The 16,190-nt window shown below is 31.5% G+C and overlaps 1 protein-coding gene across 5 annotated transcripts in view; it reads left to right on the forward strand.

The window, feature by feature from the left end:
• LOC129920721 (myb-like protein Q) overlaps positions 1-16,190 on the forward strand; it is a 359,404-nt gene that overhangs the window by 125,868 nt on the left and 217,346 nt on the right. The window contains exons 1-2 of one of the 5 annotated variants that reach the window (XM_056002275.1): positions 1,851-3,482; positions 3,543-3,568. The exons of 3 other annotated variants lie outside the window; for them this stretch is intronic. In XM_056002275.1, coding sequence (XP_055858250.1) covers positions 3,390-3,482; positions 3,543-3,568 — 119 coding nt within the window. In that variant the 5' untranslated portion in view covers positions 1,851-3,389. Of the gene's footprint in view, positions 1-1,850; positions 3,483-3,542; positions 3,569-16,190 lie in introns of those variants that run through there. One more of the 5 variants, XM_056002272.1, reaches the window with a different exon arrangement.

Consider the following 16,190-nt stretch of genomic DNA (forward strand, 5'->3'; position numbering starts at 1 on the left):
ACTTCAAAAATCACATTAGTTAGTCAATAACCATGAATAAAAGTGCCTCTGAATATTCACCTATTTTGCATCAGTTTTGACTTTGAAAATTTTCAAATTCAATACTTTTGAAATAAATTAATGGGGCGAATACAAACGCTGCGCTCAAAATATCCAAGACCGATCATGTGTTATCACGCCGGCCGATTTGCTTATTGTACGCGATAACACTTGTTTAATACGCAACGCACTTAGAAACTTGATTTGTAAGCAATTAAATGCGGAAAAAATTAAATAATACAAAGTTACTATGCAAGTATATCAATTAATTATTATCTCTTTCGTACAACAAAACAAAATAAGCTCTCCCAATTGGAATTGAGATTCACATCATGATGGTGACGGTGAGACCTAAGACTCGAATTTGTTTATTTTCTGTAAGTTTTGTTTTTGGATCACACATTAACACATGTACGTATTTATTTGTATAAGTTACTATGGGGACTCCTTTTAACACTGACAAATAATGCAGTTTCATCAACTCAACCCCCTATCCCCCTCCCCCCCCGCAAAATCCGCATTTTTTTGTATTTATGTGCATGTATGTAAACGTTGTGTAATTGCGCGACCATGTTTTTGCGACGTGCATGAAATTTGTTTCAAATTGCAAATCAAACGAAATAGAATGAAAATGATTAAACTAAAAACAAAAACAAAAACAAGAACAAAAAAAAAAAAAATAAGGAGATTTAATTAATGTTTTTCATGAGAAATGAAATGCTATTTTCATTTTTTAGTTTATTTCGATTTACTGGTAGTAGGTTGGAAATGACCTGAAATACATATTTGTTTTTTATTTATTTGCTCGACATTATATGTATACATAATTTAGTGTTTAAATATTTTTCGATTTAAGTAAGAATTATGTTGACATGTTTTTGGAAAAAAAAAAAATCAGCTAGGTATTGCTAGTGTTTTGTTTCTCCTTTATTTTAATTGCCTAGTATTTATAAACATCGATTAGTAAGTACATTTCTCAAAAAGGGATTTCAGGAGATCCTAGAAACATTAAGATCTAAATTTTATTAGTGAAAATTTGTTTTTTTTTTTTATAATAAAGTGGCAGTAACACCCACTTCAGAAATACATTGAGCGCTATGTCGTTTTTGGCGCTTGCAGTGCCAATAACGCCTATAAGCGATGAGAAACGTATGGGGACAACGCTGAACCCCGCAGCTCCCTTGTTTGGGCTTAATATAGGATTTGGGATGTGTTAAATTTAATGAAACCTGAAATATTCCCAACTTTTGATATTTTTTCATTTATCGTTTAGGTACTTGCGATATGCACCTCCTTGTGTTTAAACATTTTGTTATATTAATTCTTCACAACATTCTCTAGTAGAGCGGGGGAGGGGCAATTAAAAAAAAAATTGACTTAATTTGGAAAAAAAATTATTTAAAATCAATGGTTACACCTACAATAACGATGACAACAGTATTAAACATGGCCAATTCTATGTTCGGGTTTGTCAAGCGTTGGTCGAAAAAGTTTAAGGACCCTTACTTTACATTAGCTTAGTTCGCCCCCACTTAGAATACTCATCTCAAGTTTGGATACCTTTTTACAGCATTCATATAGAAAGAATAGAATCAGTCCAACGTTCGTTTTGCCTTAAAAGGCTTACTATGGACGGACCCTTTTTACCTTCCTTCCTATGAGCATCGAATCAACCTACTGCAGATTCAAACCTTGTCTCGAAGGAGAGTTAATAACGACCTTGTATTTATTTATCAACTTATAACGGGTGTAATTGATGGGCCTGATCTGCCTAATTCTATTAATTTTAACTACCGGAGAGGTGCTCTTAACTTTCGTAGCTTAGATTTAATAAAATTACCCCAACACCGTTCTAATTATGGTATGCATATGCCCTTAACACGCATGTGTAAACTTGTAAATTTGAATACTAATCTGTTTGATTTTAATATTAATAAAACTAGTCTGAAAAAAATACTAAAAACCAGTGTACCACGCTCATAAACTTGTTCTTTTGTATTTATGTTTAATGTTTACCTACATTGGATTAACCCTGAAAACTTGGAAATTGGACTAACACCTGAAAACTTACCTGAAAATTTTTCTTACTATGTCTGGAGCGCCCGCCATCCAAGGGTTCAATCTGTAAGGACCTTATAGCAATAAAATTATTTTATTTTGATGAAAAGCACTAAACAAATTTTTGAGCAAGCAGTTTATAATAAAAAAAAAGACTTTAAATTGAGGCTATGAGAACAATTATAGTGGCGTGAGCCATAAAATTAAGTTTTGAGCTACGAGAAATTTAAGATACAGGGTTTAAAAAAAAAAACACTTTTTTGAGTGCCATCTAATTTAAAGTGTATCTAGCTGCATAAATCTATTTTTGTATTAAAATAGATATATGTATGTATTAAGAGACCAAGTTTTTGTGAAAAACTCATTTTTGAAAAAAGTGGGTTACGCCACTATTGTTCTCATAGCCTCAATTATATTCTTTGATTTTTAAGGTATCAAGAGAATTATTTTTTCCTAGGCATCATTTGAATTATCTTCCTTCGTATTTAGCTTTTCTGGTCATTGATTTATCTTTGGGACGTACATTATTGTTTGTTGTTGGTTATTTTTTCATGAAAAAATTGTCGTTTTTATTGAAGGCCTTTACAGCAAGAATCCATAAGTGGCGGACACCCCAGACATTGTAAAAAAAATTTCAAGTAAGTTTTCAGGTGTTATGAACGAAAAAAGATGATCAATTCGGGGTTAATCCAATACTGTGTCATTTTGTTGTATCCTCATTTAAACATGAATATCAAAAAACTAATAGACGAATAACTAAATTAATTTATCAACAAGTTCAGCCATGTAAAACATAAAATAAAGAGGTTTCTTAGAAAAAAGTAGTTTCGGTCCTTTGCTAATTTCTCGAAAATGACAAGATATTTTTGGATCCGGTTTTCTGTTTTGGTTTAAAACAAATAAGAGCATCGAATTCACAAAACTAAATTAGTACTTATTTACATACAATTTTGAAAAAAATTTGTTTGAAATTTTTGTTTTTTGAAATTTTTTTCCAAAATTTAAATTTTGAAAATTAATTTTTCCATATGCCATAAAATGGCGTTACTTAAAATTTTTGTAAGAGCTGAGGTTTTTGGCTTTACAAAAAGGTATAACACGTATTGTAGGTGTAACCGTTAATTTTAAATATTTTTTTTCCAAATTAAGACAATTTTTTTTGAACTGCCCCTCCCGGCTAAACGAAAGGGAATAAACCCCCCTCCCATACGACTTTTTTCCTGTCTCAACCCAACCTACACGCGCTAGCTTTTCGGCACATTGCTCCTGAATCACCCTGTGTAACATATCCAATGTATTGCAGCATTATTTCAATCAAAATTCTTCATTCCGAAATTCGCACTGTTCCGGAGCAACACAACACTCTATCTTCTGATTTTAATTTCGTAAATAACTATGTTTTTTTGTTTTCGATGAAATATTAATTCAATTACTTTTTATTTCAGGTAAATCTTAATGGAAGAAGTTTTTGGTAAGGTACATATATTTTTACTCATTAAGTTTAGTATATACATATCTACACAAAGAGTTTTTTTTTTCAAAATTCTGAACCAACGGGGAAGGGGATATATTTTCATGCACTGCACTCTTGATTTACCCATAAATCATGAAGGAAATATACACTACAGTTGTGATGTCTACCTCTTCAGTAAAAATAACTGATTACATTTTGGGTTGTTGACTTGGCCACCAAGAAATTATCGGACTATAATAAAAAATACATGTAAGGATATATAATGATTTGTGAAAAATAGTTTATCCAATTTATTTTTGGTCCCAAATACAAACAAAAATTCCGAAAAAAATCTCAAATAACTGTACACTGAGGGAAAAGCCACCATAAAACTACGTAAAATCAATGAAAACCACATTGATTTAACTATTATTCGGAATGATTTTGCGTTGAAGATGAACATTTTAAAATCAACGTGGAAAAAGGTTAATTTTTGATGGTTTCGTATCAGTCACATAAATCAAAGTAGTTCATCTTTGAAACAACGATGTTTCAACTTCAATTTATTTTTTCCCTCAGTGTAGAAATCAGTCGTTTGGTCAGTATTAGTTTTACCTTCTAGCTTCTAGAACTACATGTTGTAGCTTTTTTCACTTTATATAAAACATTGGCTTTAAACAGAAAAACAAAATAATATTTGTATTCAACGGAAACATTTACAGACTGGTATTGGTATAGCTTTTTTTTTTAACAAATTGTTGATGAATTGTTTTCGAAAAAAATATTTTTTTTTTTAAATTTTTAGTGAAATTTTTTTGTAGCTTTTGAGAAAATCGAAAAACGATTATCTTTAGTATTTATTTACCTGATTGCGCTTGATTGCAAACTCTAGGTTTCTATCGCATCTTATGCATATTAGCTTGTATATACAGAAAAATAGCTGATAGGCCGAATTTTGAGAATTACATTTTTCAGCTTGCATCATTATTTCAAGTTTGATTTTCTCAAATGCAGAGCTTTGTGGTGCAATAATAATTTGATGAATGTTACAGGTAATCAGGGCCGCCGCTGGGTGTTTTGGCGCCCGCGTGCAAGAGCCCAAAATACTGCCCTACGTTTTTTGAGGTAGGGAAGGGGGAGGTTCACACTCCTGCAAATCCGAAAATCAAATCCAATTCCAGCTTTATTATTAATTGGGACTTGCCATCACGGCACGTAGCAGTCAAAGTGAGAAACTCGAAAATGATATTTTTTTTAGATTTACAAGGCAATGCATTTCTTGTAAGAAAAAACTAAAACGGAGTCGGAAAAGCATTAATCTTATTAAATCGTATGACCGGGTAGTCATATAATGATTTCACAAACATAATCAAATGTGTATCTTTGCAAATCAAGAAGAAAATATACCAAAACATGTTTTATTTATTCTCTATTTCACTGTTGAAAAGTCTGAAGTGTAAAAAAAATTAGTTAAAAACTATTAGTAAAGCCCTTATTATTGGCGCTCATAAATATTTTTTTATTTGTGGCTTGGCAGTTTTAGAGCCTTTAGGAGCACTCATAAAGCTATGAGCGCTTGGCGATTACTTTACTTAGAGACACAAAACATTTTTGTTCTTCTTTCTGTGATTTTCGGTGATTTTCTGAACTGCGTATATTTGCTATTCTTTTCCGTTGTAGAAGTGGTTTGATTACGTTTTAATCGATAAAATAATTAATGTTGAACAAAATGTACAGATTTTTGGTAAATTGTGTGCGAGCAATACGTAGTGAACGGCCAAATGTAAACACGTTGGATTAGGTTAAAGAACACAATTGTTTTTTTTCCGTAGACTTGGAGAATGCTCTATAAATTGAATTAAATCAGATCGATCTCTTAATTTTCCGCCCCTAGGCGGTCGGCGCCCTTGTGCACCGCACATTTCGCACATATGGTAGCGGCGGCCCTGCAGTTAATCTAAAAATCAAAAGCACCCAATGAATGTGTGTGCCATTATTATTTTTAACAGAAGAAAAACTGAATTTGTAGACACTGCAAGTATTTCAAAACTATCGTGTATTCCGAAAATTTTTATATACAAGTTTTTTGTATAAAAGCTTTTGGTTTTCCGCTTTTTTTATAGCCTGAGAAAAGATTCTATCAAGTTAAATTCAGGAACTGTCTTTCTGACCCCTTTATTGCTCAATCAGGTGTACCCCAGGGAACCCACCTGGGTCCATTTCTTTTTATACTTGCTATAAATGATGTAACTCATATTTGCCGATTATATGAAGATTTTTAAGACAATAAAAAACAAACATGACCGGATCCTTCTACAAGCTGACATTGACAGTTTTAGTGTTTGGTGTGGGAAAAACGGTCTCTTTCTCAACTCAGTAAAATGCCAAACAATTACTTTCTCTCAAAAACGAGTCCCGAATGCCTTCGATTATTGTATATCGCAACACAAGCTCTGTCTAGTATTTAGTTTTAAGGACTTGAGTGTCCAATTCAGTTCAAACTTAGAATTCACCGAACACATTAATCTCATAGTAAACAAAGCGAGCTCAATGCACAATATACAATTAATATTAGCTAAAAATGATATACTAACATAAATACAATCATTTTTAGCTAATATTAATTGTATATTGTGCATGTGTATTAGGGTGGGTCAAAAAAATCGAAATTTTTTTTTTGATTTGGTACTCCGAAAAATCGATTGCTAGACCCCTCTAGAATATACACACCAAATATGAGCTCTTTATATTAATGGGAAGATCCTCCGCTTTGCAATTTTCCATTTTTACATCAAGCTTCTACTAAAAAAAAATAATTTTTTTATTAATTGACTTTTTAGCAAATTTCTTTTCATATTCTTGTAGGAAATTGAACGCTCTACAAAAAAGGCCTTATACACTTTTTTCGTTTATCTAACCGTTGAATAGATATTTGAGGTCCAAAAATCGAGAAAATCTTTAAAAATTCGTTTTTTGTTCTTAATTTTGTAACAAATTGAAAAATTATAATGATCAAACGCGCAAGACATATTCTTCTTCAAAATTGATTGCTCCACAAAAAAGGTCTTATTAACTTTTTTCATTAATCTAACCATTCTAAAGATATTCGAGGTCAAACTTAAAAAAAAATATAAAAACATTTTATATTTTAAAAAAATTTCTAATTCACTTAAACTTCATTATTTTAAAATTAGCAAGATATATTCTTGTAGGGGCTTAAACGTTCTACAAAAAATTCCTCGGAATGAAATTTATTGCTTTAACCGTTTAGAAGATATTCGTATCCAAATCGCAATGCATACGGGTCATAAGAAAACTATTGAAATCAGTGAGCATTGGTTTGGATACGAATATCTTCTAAACGGTTAAAGCAATCAATTTCATTCCGAGGAATTTTTTGTAGAACGTTTAAGCCCCTACAAGAATATATCTTGCTAATTTGAAAATAATGAAGTTTCAGTGAAGTAGAAATTTTTAAAAAATATAAAATGTTTTTATATTTTTTTTATGTTTGACCTCGAATATCTTTAGAATGGTTAGATTAATGAAAAAAGTTAATAAGACCTTTTTTGTGGAGCAATCAATTTTCAAGAAGAATATGTCTTGCGCGTTTGATCATTATAATTTTTCAATTTGTTACAAAATTAAGAACAAAAAACGAATTTTTAAAGATTTTCTCGATTTTTGGACCTCAAATATCTATTAAACGGTTAGATAAACGAAAAAAGTGTATGAGGCCTTTTTTGTAGAGCGTTCAATTTCCTACAAGAATATGAAAAGAAATTTGCTAAAAAGTCAATTAATAAAAAAATTATTTTTTTTTTTAGTAGAAGCTTGATGTAAAAATGGAAAATTGCAAAGCGGAGGATCTTCCCAATAATATAAAGAGCTCATATTTGGTGTGTATATTCTAGAGGGGTCTAGCAATCGATTTTTCGGAGTACCAAATCAAAAAAAAAATTTCGATTTTTTTGACCCACCCTAATGTGTATAGTATTTAGGTAATTGTAGTATAAAGTTTGCTCTTAGCTGACTATATCAAAGAATCTGAAGTGTAAAAAAAAAAAATAAGTTCTTGTATTTCGAAATTGTATTGATATTCATTTAATTTTCACTAAAATCTGTTATTAGTTTGTTTTTTTTTTTTTTTGGCATAAGTTTTCTTCATACACAAAAAAACAATACCGTCCTAGGCAAAATATTACTAGGTTTAATACAATATATGAATACCAACAAAACAGAGAAATAAAATAAAGCAACAAATAACAACCTGCAACATACACAAAGTAACAAAGTTGCATCATGAAGTGTAACCGGTTCATTACTTTATGTGCAGTAGTGAAGCATCAATGTATAGTACGTTAGTATAGTAGTTGGTAGTAGCAAGTAAACAAACTCGAACTTACTTCTTGACTTGAAAAAAAAAAAAAAACAATACAATTCATACAACATACGAAAAGTATTTTATTTTTTTTATAACACAAGGATGTTATTATTAATAGTACCTAATAAAAGTAATAAATATGGCGAAGTAAACCAGTTGTACTCGTCTTTGCCGTCGTTGGCGTTGTCGTCAAAAATACTCGTACTTTAAGTTGATAGATACACTTGTGTATTTTTTTAAGTATACCTAAAAATCAATGATTATCGGCTTCAGAATGTAGAGATATGATGTAATTTATTCGGGTACTGCTGCGGATACAATTGTATCAAAGTCAGTCAAAGACGAAAAAAAAGGAAAAAGTAGTGGCTCAATGCTCAGTGTTAACTGTTTTTTCTGCACTTTCTGTTTACGCTTTTAGTATCTTGTTTTCTAACTCCCTAAATAAATTAAATGAATAGAAAAAAACGCATTTGACATATTTTTACGATATTTTTTTTTGAGAACAATTATCACACAGGTTACAAATCTTTGATGCCCACAAGCTTTAAATAAACAAATTAACTTAGTGGATACATCATACATTTACAATAACTCCTTAGTTAGGGCTATCAAAGCTGTTTTTCTTAACTCTGTTGTGCTCACCTCACCGAAGATCTTAAATTAATTCTGAGTTGCGACACCGATAACTGTTGTCTGTCGCTGCGATCAGGGACGTCTGCTTGAATTTATTTCTTAGTCAGCATTTTTTTATTTGTTCTTTTATCAAATCCCGTGCCGTGACATCTATTGTAATAGTTATGGCTGCAAATTGGTACCTGCAACTGATTCAAAATTCGGTACTCTTTATATGGGTTCCGGAGTACCACGGCCTTCTACTTACTTGAACAAACTAACGGAAATAAAGTCCCCAGCATCTTGTTATGCAACGTATCGCCTTTGAATTATTCTCTTTATGTCATTATTAAAATTTTGTTCCTGTGAAAGCTTCACATAATCTTGAGTTCATTGATTTCAAAGATATCGCTAGTGCGAACGCGAAGCCAAAAAAGAAATAAAAAACACTCACTCAAATCATAATATACCCTGTTCATTTTGGAATCGCTCTCAAATGTCTGCAAACAACACAACACAAACCAGACATTACGCAATCGCTTATATGTATGTACGTATAGTTTCATCGGCCATTCGCACGATTAAAGGAGGAGTACAAAAATGAAATAAAAAAATGTGTGTGCACATGGTACGGATAGCTTATAGTATTTTGGTTTCTTTACTTCAAACTAGACAACAAGACAATAAGTTATCATAGCATTCTGCAATGTACTGTAAACGCCATATAAAAAGACTCAGCTTTAGTAAGAAAAAAAAAAATTATAAACGCAAATAAAAGAATAAAACAAATTGACAACGTTTCGCATCCCAATTCAAACAAAAAAGCCTGTATTATTGATGAATGTAGGGTTGCCAACATTTTTGTGTATTAAATACTTATTGTCTCCGTATTGAATATTTGCAGCTAAAGGCGTACGATTCGTACTGAATCGTTTGTAACAGCGCAGACTTTCAAGTAGATAGTTGAGCAAGTTTGCATTAGTGCAAGAGAGAACAACAATGTAGTCAATATTTTGCTCTCGCCCGTATGTTCGACAGAAGAGGTCGCTAGATAGGTTCTCTATTCGTTTTTTAGGTTAAAAAATCCTTGATTCACTTCAATAAATGAAAGATCGATGCGCTAAAAAGATTAAAATGCTCCGAAAAAAAAAAATCACAATCTGGTAACTCACACATTACGCGATTAACTATCATATGTGTTGAATCCTCCATGAAGAATCAACGACTCGTCAATGAATTTTTGTTGCTGTTAAGATCGTGTTCCACTTTTTCTGTCTGTATTTTTCTCAATGAAAATCAACACCATCAAAGCGTAACGCACGCTGCTTCACTGGTCGCTTTAAAATGCTTCATATCTGGAGGGTTTTGGGAGCGCAGGGTAGTATAAGCATTTTCAGAGGCATTAACCGCACGTTAATAGTACGGAATCTTTATTATGGCTTGTGGTTTATCATTTTACTTCGATGATATCGATAGTTGTTTGACTGACTTTTGTTAGATTTTTCGTTTTGTTTTAATTGAAAATATATACCAGAAATATGTTTTTTTGTTTTTATTTTTGTTCCCAAGCAAGACCAGAGAAGTGGAGATAATCCTAATTTGCTATAGGTACTATTTACTTCTTGAGTTTGTGTTTCTATATGTATTGCTCGCCAAACTGTGTCCGAATGGCTTAAAAATTTTGAGAAAATCTTAAATAACAAATTCTTTGTTTTTCCTTTAAGCACTTTTTTTTTAACTTTTTAGGTGACTGGAGTTTATAATACTTTTACTATAATATTTGTAAAGAATGAACTTTTTTTATCCACATTTTGTATATATCAAGAATAGTTAATACTTATCAATTCTCCAGTAAAAGTATTTACAAATTTTTGTCCGAGCAGTTTTTAGACTGTATAGTTTTTGCTACTAAAACACGTTTAAAGCATCTAGCTTTGCTTTGGTCCAATCTACCGCTCTAGCTTTTTTCGAATGTTTCGCCCTGTTAATTGGGGTGGAGTGAAAAAAAAATTGTCTTATTTTTTGATATACATAGCCAGGATGGGTGCCTACAAAAAAGTTTCAGATCGATCAAAAAAGTCTTCACAAGTCAATTAAAAAATATGGAGTTTTTTTGTATACCAGCAAATTTTCTATTGGTTTTTTTAATTTTTTCAAGGGTATTTCTCCACGTAACAGTCGTAATAATATTAAATAAGTATCATATATATTTACCCCTCCCAAATGAAAGCCCATGTAAAGAAAACTTCAAACAAAAAATAAAGAGTAGTAGTTTTGGGTTTTGTTAATTTCTCGAAAGTTACAAGATTTTTACAATTACAATTTTTACAATTTTTGGATCCAGTTTTCTGTTTTGTTCAAAAACAAATAAGAGCTTCGAATTTTAAAAACTTAATTACATAGTACATACTTATTTACATACAATTTTGAAAAAAAAAAAAAAAATAGTTCGAAATTTTGTTTTCCAATTTATGAAAATTTGAAAATTAATTTTGCAAAAACTTTGCTATAAAATAGCTTTATTTAAAATCTTTGTAAAAGACTAGATTTTTGGCTTTAAATAAAGGTATAGTAATTTATTGTAGGTATAACCGCCCTCCCCGCTAAACGAAGAGGAATAGATCCCCCCCTCCCATACGATTTTTTTCTTGTCTCGACCCAACCTACACGCACTAGCTTTTTGGCACATTGCTCATGAATCACCCTGTATTTTACATCCAACAAGCATGTACTGTACATTTTCAAAGGCGTTGTGAACCCTCAAGATATTTTTTTGATGGGGCTGAGATTTGTTATGCTCTTTATTTATGACTAATGGCACCCGTCCTTGGTATGTAAAAGTGAAGTTTCACTCACTTTATACTGTACATACAATATGACATATAATTATACATTTTCCATACCTATTATTACAAATATAAAAAAAAATAAAATGCTTTCTCAAGCCAAACTTATTATTGATTATTCTCCAAAAACATTGCCTGAGAAAAAACCCAATGGATTTTTTTTTTTTTTTCAAAACATATGTTCAATTGTTTTTACAAATACTGCGATTATGCAATAAAATCGTATTGGCTATGTAACTAACCAACTAAATTAAAGCGGTTAGGTATATGCGAGCAACGGCGTATACAAGGGGGGGGTCACGGGGTCATGACCCCCCCAAGAACTCAGAACTTAAAAAAGAAATTGTTGTGTGATACTGAAATCTCTTGATTAAGATTATTTTCAAAATGTTGAAGTTTTAGAACATGAACGAAAATTAAAAGTTAAAAAAATTTTTGGTATTCAAACAAACTACTTTACCATAATTTGGCGATGGTCATATTTTTAGCGAACGCTATTCTGGATTAGGATTATTTTGATTCGTTCGATAATATTAGTTGAGCTGTACTGTAGACTTTTGTAGTTTTGTATGGATTTAAAATCCGAAAAAGTATTTATTTATTTATTTATTTAATCCGTTAATAGCCTAACGTTAGAATTTAAAACTATTTATGTACATACAATTTTAATAATAAAATTTTACCTAAAAAATAAATAATAACTATAATATGTTAAAAAAGTTTTCTTTAAATGTTTTGCTTTTGACATTGTCGTTTACAGATGAGATCAAAAAGTAATATTTATTGAAGACTGAAATCAATTGATTTAATGGGCTATTCACACCATAGTTTGTTCTGCTGAAAATCGGACATAAAGGCAATTGTCTTCTTATGCTAGTTTGACTATAGCTGAAATTTAGACGACACAGAGTTGATGGACATATTATTGAACCATTGATTAATTTGACAATAAAACAAAGCTGAATATATTTTCTATGTTGTAAAAGTGAAGGGAGATTTATAAGTAAGAGTCTGTGAGAATAGGGTGGGTGTATGGATCTTTGGGACCATGGAAGAAAACGAAGGCAAAAACGCAAAAACCTCCTCTGTATACCTTCAAGTCTATTTATATGAACAGAATAGTAAGGAGCCCATATTACGCAGCCGTATTCAAGTACAGGTCTAACAAAAGAAATATAAAGAAGCTTGAGGACATAGGGATCACAGAAATCACGAGAAAATCGTTTGATAAAACCAAGAATCTTATTAGCTTTTTTTACTATAAAGTTATAATGGTCAGTAAACGTCAACTTAGTGTCAAGAATAACTCCTAAATCAGAGAACTCGGAAAGTTTACAGAGAGAAGAAGAATCTAAAATATAATTATAAGTTATAATTGTTTTTTTGCGTGAAAAACACATAGTTTTACATTTGTCTATATTCAAATAAAGTCGGTTAATATTGCACCATTCCCTAAATCTATGTAGATCTTCTTGAAGCTGTGAGCAGTCATTAATTGAGTTTATAATTTTGAAAATTTTAATGTCATCAGCGTAAATTAAAACAGACGAGTTTTTTATAATGGATGTTATGTCATTTATGTACAAAATAAATAAAAGGGGACCTAAATGGCTACCTTGTGGAACACCAGAGATGACATGAAATTGGTCCGATTGCTCATTTCTGAAAGTAACAGTATAACTTCTATTCTTTAAATATGACGAAATCCACAGTAAAAATTTGTCATTAAATCCTAAGGCCTTTATTTTGTGGACTAAAGTCTTGTGGCACAATTTGTCGAAGGCTTTACTAAAGTCTGTGAACACACAGTCTACTTGCTTCCGGTTTTCAAAGGAATCAAGGCAAAAAGAAGTAAAATGGAGCAGATTAGTAATAGTTGACTTATTTTGGACGAAGCCATGTTGATTGTCGCAAATAATTGACTTGCAGTTAAAAGATAACATGGTACAGATAATGGACTCAAATAGTTTAGGAATAACAGAAAGTTTGGCAATGGGTCTGTAATTCGTGATTTCGTTCTTTGACCCTTTTTTGTGAATTGGACTTATAAAAGCATTTTTCCATAGTACTGGAAAGATTGAGCACCTCAGAGATTCGTTGAATAAAACATAAAGAGGATAGGATAAATACGATACGCATTTTTTTAACACACATGATGGTACACCATCAGGGCCAGGGCTAAAACAGTCGTCAAGTTCTGAGACATTTCGAACAATTAATTCTTCACATATGGTAAAATTAAGTGAGCTAAGGTGTGGAAAATTTTGGGAAGGAAAGAATGGAGGGGTAGTTTGACAAGAAGAAGGAACATCAAAAGCATCTTTGAAGAAACTAGCAAACATGTTCGAAATAAATTTGGAGTCATGACTTGATGTGTTGTTATATGACATAGAGTTAGGGTAGTCGTCAGAATTTCTTTTGCATTTCACGAAGTTCCAAAAGTTTTTTGGGCTCTGTTTTAACTCTTCCTCAATTTTACAAATATAGTCTGAATAAAGGGTGTTGAAGTAGTCAGCAAACATACATTTAAGTTCGGAGTAAATTCTGTAATCAACATCCGCTCTGGTTTTACTAAACTTTAGCCAAGCCTTATTTCTTTTATTTTTCAAGTTTTTCAAATTAGTGTCAAACCATGGTGGAATTTTAGAATAATAGCAAGACTTTCGTAATGGTGTAGTTTCGTAAAAACAAGTAAATAAAAAACTATAAAATTCAAAACACATATGATCAATATTTCGATTTGAGAGCATTTGATTCCAGTCAACATTACACAGCAAATTAATAAGTTCGTTAAAATTACATTTTTTAAAATTGAATTCAAGTTTTTCGTTTAAACTGATGGGAATATTGCATATGTTTATATTCAGTAATATATTTAAGGCTGGATGGTGACGGTCTTCTTGTAATAGTATAACATCGGCTGGAGTTACAGCTACGTCAGCATTTATTGTGTCCGAGAAAAATATTAAGTCTAGTAATTTGTTAAAGCGGTTAACAACCCCATTAAATTGAATAAGACCACAAGAAGCTAGACCATCAATGATAAAGAACTCGTTAGTACAAGTTGGGTTAATAGGCGAAAAGCTATTGAAATCTGTTGATCTTGTCCAGTTCAGGTTCGGAAGATTGAAATCGCCTACGATTAGGAGCTCGTCATTTGGTTCCATTTGGTCATGAATGTTTTCAATTAAATTAACGCAGTTCTCGTAGATACAGCTTGTAGATCGTGGAGGTATGTATATAGAGATAATATAAAGGTAACCAATTTCCATTTTGATTTTAATACATAGTATTTCGACGTCAGAGAGATCAAAAGCATCAACTAAAGTACTTATTAGACAGTTTTTGACCGCAACTAGAATTCCACCACCAACTGTCAGTGAGTCATTCAAGTGGTGTCTATCTCGTCTAAAAACTTGGTAGGATGAGTCGAAGAGTTCAGTATCCAAGAAAGAGTTATTAAGCCAAGTTTCTGTTAATATAATTATGTCGTGTTGGAGATTGTTTATATTTTTGTAGACCGTGTTGATCTTTGTCCTTAGCCCATTGACGTGTTGATAGTAAATCAGAACTTGTTGGAGCTGCTTCTTCGAAGATATTGCATTGTCCGGTTCATTGGAAAAGGGTTATGGGATGAGATTTTCGTATTATGTTGTTTGTTTTCAAATTCATGTATTATATTCAAAGCTTTTTAAAAGAAATTAAATAGGGTAGGTACACAAAAATCATCTCTTAAGGGCTAGTCACTGCTTACCAGTAAATAAAAAAAGCAATCTTTTGTTTTTTATATGATGATTATATGATGAAGTGAATAAAATATCAATTAAATAGGGAAGCTTTCTGTGCCTTGCTGTGTGGAGGTCATATTTCAATTTTTGAGTATTTTTCCGTCCAGATTTCGCAAGCATTTCTTTGTCCTCGTGGAGACCGACGAAAAATTTCGTTTCACATCAGCAGCGTTCTAGGCCCTAAGGCTTAACGTTAAACTTAAACGAATCTCATACCGTTTTTGTTTGGTTATTTTTAGAACTATTTTCAGAACTTTTCGATACGAAATGCAAAACGCACAAATTTTAATGTTTGTAATAATTCAAAAAGCTGATTTTCAAGTTTATGCCTGCTATCAAAACTTTTGAAAAAAAAAATTTTGGCATGACCCCCCCAAGAAGCAATCCTGTATACGCCCCTGTATGCGAGATATCATTTAAACGGAATATAAAATATTTTTATTTATTTTAAAACTAGGACCTTAAAAAAAAAGTGAGAGCCTTTAAACAAGTTATATAAGATTGAAAATTGGATAGAATTATACTAAAATGGTTGATTACAAGCATTTTTTAATACAAATCGTTTCGATATTACCTGTTAGGAAAAAGCAGCTTGCTTCAGCGATACCACAACAAAAAGAAGTTATGGCCATAACATATCGCCCTGTCGAACCCCATAATACACATGATCTATTTAATATCATTCCGTTGTGCAAAAGCTGAAAAGTTGTATTGTTCACTTTAATCTTAACAAAAAACATCATATAATGTACAACTGTCATCGAATGATAAGAATAATTATTATAGCAGCGGAAGTTTTAATTTTTTTTTTTTTTTTTTTTGAATCAGGCTTTAACTTCATCTCTAAAATAAGACAATAGTGACTGTCTGTATGAAATCTTCACAGGGATAATCGCATTTTTTTTTATGAAAAGACCGATTGTGTTCGTGCATCGTCGTCGGTCGTCATCATCTTCGTTGTCTGCTGTGCATTGTTTTAGAACCAATTTTTATTCTCTTGAGTGTTTTTT

This window comes from Episyrphus balteatus, chromosome X (genome assembly GCF_945859705.1).
Source record: "Episyrphus balteatus chromosome X, idEpiBalt1.1, whole genome shotgun sequence".
Taxonomy (NCBI): domain Eukaryota; kingdom Metazoa; phylum Arthropoda; class Insecta; order Diptera; family Syrphidae; genus Episyrphus; species Episyrphus balteatus.